Source organism: Gekko japonicus, unplaced genomic scaffold (assembly GCF_001447785.1).
Source record: "Gekko japonicus isolate JY-2015 unplaced genomic scaffold, Gekko_japonicus_V1.1 scaffold4526, whole genome shotgun sequence".
NCBI lineage: Eukaryota > Metazoa > Chordata > Lepidosauria > Squamata > Gekkonidae > Gekko > Gekko japonicus.
This window is the reverse complement of record NW_015175506.1, coordinates 27,365-30,084: the sequence shown is the minus strand read 5'-3', so window position 1 is coordinate 30,084 and position 2,720 is coordinate 27,365. Positions and strand designations below refer to the sequence as shown.

Below are 2,720 nucleotides of genomic sequence, written 5' to 3'. Positions count from 1 at the left end.
CCCAGCACGGCTATAGCTTCTTTTTACAATGTGCTCCAAATAGCTTGCTTCGGGTTTTGTATATTTCAGGCTGTCTTCCTTGAGGACTACTGCCCAGTCTATGGCTCCCCAGAAAGTCAGGCACCCATACTTATATCATTCAAAAGGGCACAGTTGTTTTATTGTTGCACAGGAAACACTCCAGGGGGATGGGATATATTTACATGGGATGTTCAGACACTTTGTTGAAATATTTATATCCCTTTGCCTTGTCTTAGGCTGTCTGTGGTTCGCTCCTTCAGTGGTTAACTTATTGGCTTTAATTGGTCTGGTCCCCCCTGAGTCTAACTGGTCCCCCAACCAGCCTTCCAGACTCCAGATCCCTTTTTGCCTTTCCTCAACCCCTGTTTGAGTCCCTATCCTAGGGACCTAGTGGCAGAGTGCAACGGTGTACAGCTCTTTATAACGGATAGAGTGGGAAGACAGATGTTCCCCGTCTGAACGCCGGTAGGTACATTGATTGCAACCGGCACAGAATCCATTGTAAAGGCTGCGTCTGAACGTGGGGTGCTCCAGCCAAATGGTCCCCTCCCCTCTAGGTCATGTGACTCAGCCGGGATCTATCTTAACTTTCTGCTGGTCCCAGATTTTCAATTCCGTCAGCCTGGCAAGGGTGGCCAATCCAAATGTAGCTGCGAAGAGCCTCTTGAACAATGAGTGTTTGCTCGAAGCTATCAATACACAACACACACACCCTCAAAGAACTCTAAAAGTTTAGTGAGACAAGAGCTTCCCTTACAGAATCCACGCTGATTCTTCCTCAATAGCTTTTGTTAATCAATGAGCCACTTCGGCGGGAGGGTGGGATAGAAATCAAACGAATAAATAAATAAAAATGTGCCTCCTAAAGAATTAATAACAGATTTCACTAACTTACCCGGTATCGATGTCAGACTGACTGGCCTGAAAATTTCCCAGATCTCCTCTGGAACCTTTTTTAAAAGATGGGGGTTACATTAGCTATCTTTCAGACCCCGGGAATGGAGGCAGATTGTAGAGATAGACTGCATATTTTGTCAGGAGATCCACAAGTTCACATTTGAGTTCTTTCGGAACTCTCGGACATCTGCCATCTGAGCCCGGTGATTTTTAATTTGTCCATCAGTCGTAGGACCTCCCTTCTTTCTACAGCTGTCCCCATCCTCTGCCACCACAGCGCTGGAGGATATGGAAACATAGTACCAGTTTTCACACTGTTCCATTCAGCACAACTTTGGATGTGGTCACACGGCAAGCTCACTATGATTTGTTCCCGCTGTAGATTTGATTGGGGATATTTTTAGCAGGTTCAGATTATCTCACATCCCTTGCCCGACCGCTTGCTTTGCGCGACAAGGCTCCAGGCACCGTCCAGACAGCCGCACTGCCCAAGTGGTGGCACACCACATTAAAAAAAATCTTTGTGCATGCGTGCGCATGTGCAAATCATGGCTCCCGCTTAGATGCAATGTTTTTTACTCAAACAGCAAACAAAACGAATTACCAATGTGCAGCCGAGTGCTGGTCTATATGCGTTTGAGCGTTCGTGCATTTAATATATTCAGCACAGGATTGGTCATGCGCACGACGGTGAAAGCCAGAAAAAAAAAACTACTGCAAGGAGGACGTACAGATGACCTAATCGCATTCATAGCGAGAGATGGCTGTCCAGATAGGAGAAATTGCAGATTCACAGTGCAAGTAGTACGAAAGTATTCAATTTTCTCGGTGTTGGAAAATGCGCTAGAAAACCGGGAGGATTGCGGGGGTGAGGTGTCCGCTTTGATACAGGAGACAGAATGGGCTGTCTGGTCAGCCCTTTGAAATGTGATAGGGAACAGTTGTGAAACCCGATCAAAATGACCATGTGACCACGACTAGCATCCATGCCTTGCCTACTGCCCGTTCCTGCACACCATTTTGCATTGACGTGGAAACCCTTAAAAACACCCCATTTTGGCCTGTGGTGGCAACTCAACAAGCTGCCTGAACTCGACACTTTGTTTCCTGCCTCTGCAGGTATCGCAGGTAAGTCTTGGGGTAGGTTTTTTTTGTGTGAAATTTTTAGGATTTTTTTTGCAAACTTTTTTTTTTTGCAAATTTTTAGGATATATATATTTGTTCCGAAACATATGGTTGGTCCAGCTGCCTGGATATCTGCCTACAGGGCAGCCTTTAGCTATAAGAGCTACAGACAGCTTGAAACAGTATTCTCAATATTTGTGCAGAAAGAAGGAAAGAAGAACAAAACAATATGAGCTGTGCTTTGGAGAAGGCTAAACATTGTAGCTCAACCTTCAGGGGCTTGTAAGTAAAAGAGAAGAAGGCCTTTGGTGTGGGGTCGTAGAGGGCTGGGGGGTGTTCTAATGAAGGCCTTGGCCTCTGTGACCTGCTGCTGACCCTCAATGGGCCAACTGGTTGGTCGCTGTGTGAGACGGGACACAGACCACTACTCTGATCCAGCACGGCTCTTCTTATCTTCTTTTGTCTGGTGGTTCACCTCGGGCTCGATACACTCTCCTGTTCTGCCCGTCTTAATAAGAACATAAGAGACGCCAATGTTGGATCAGGCCAAAGGCCCATCCAGTCCAACACTCTGTGTCACACAGTGGCCAGAAATACCAGGTGCCCTCAGGAGGTCCACCAGTGGGGCCAGGACACTAGAAGCCCTCCCACTGTTCCCCCCCCCAAGCTCCAAGAAG

The 2,720-nt window shown here is 47.0% G+C and overlaps 1 protein-coding gene across 1 annotated transcript in view; it reads left to right on the top strand.

The window, feature by feature from the left end:
* Positions 1-2,037: 2,037 nt before the first annotated feature.
* The window catches only part of COMTD1 (catechol-O-methyltransferase domain containing 1), a gene marked incomplete at its 5' end in the record, with an annotated part of 22,042 nt that continues 21,359 nt past the window's right edge, over positions 2,038-2,720 (top strand). Inside the window, one exon of the mRNA XM_015426010.1 lies at positions 2,038-2,046. Within this exon, the coding sequence (XP_015281496.1) occupies positions 2,038-2,046 (9 nt within the window). The remainder of the gene's footprint in view (positions 2,047-2,720) is intronic.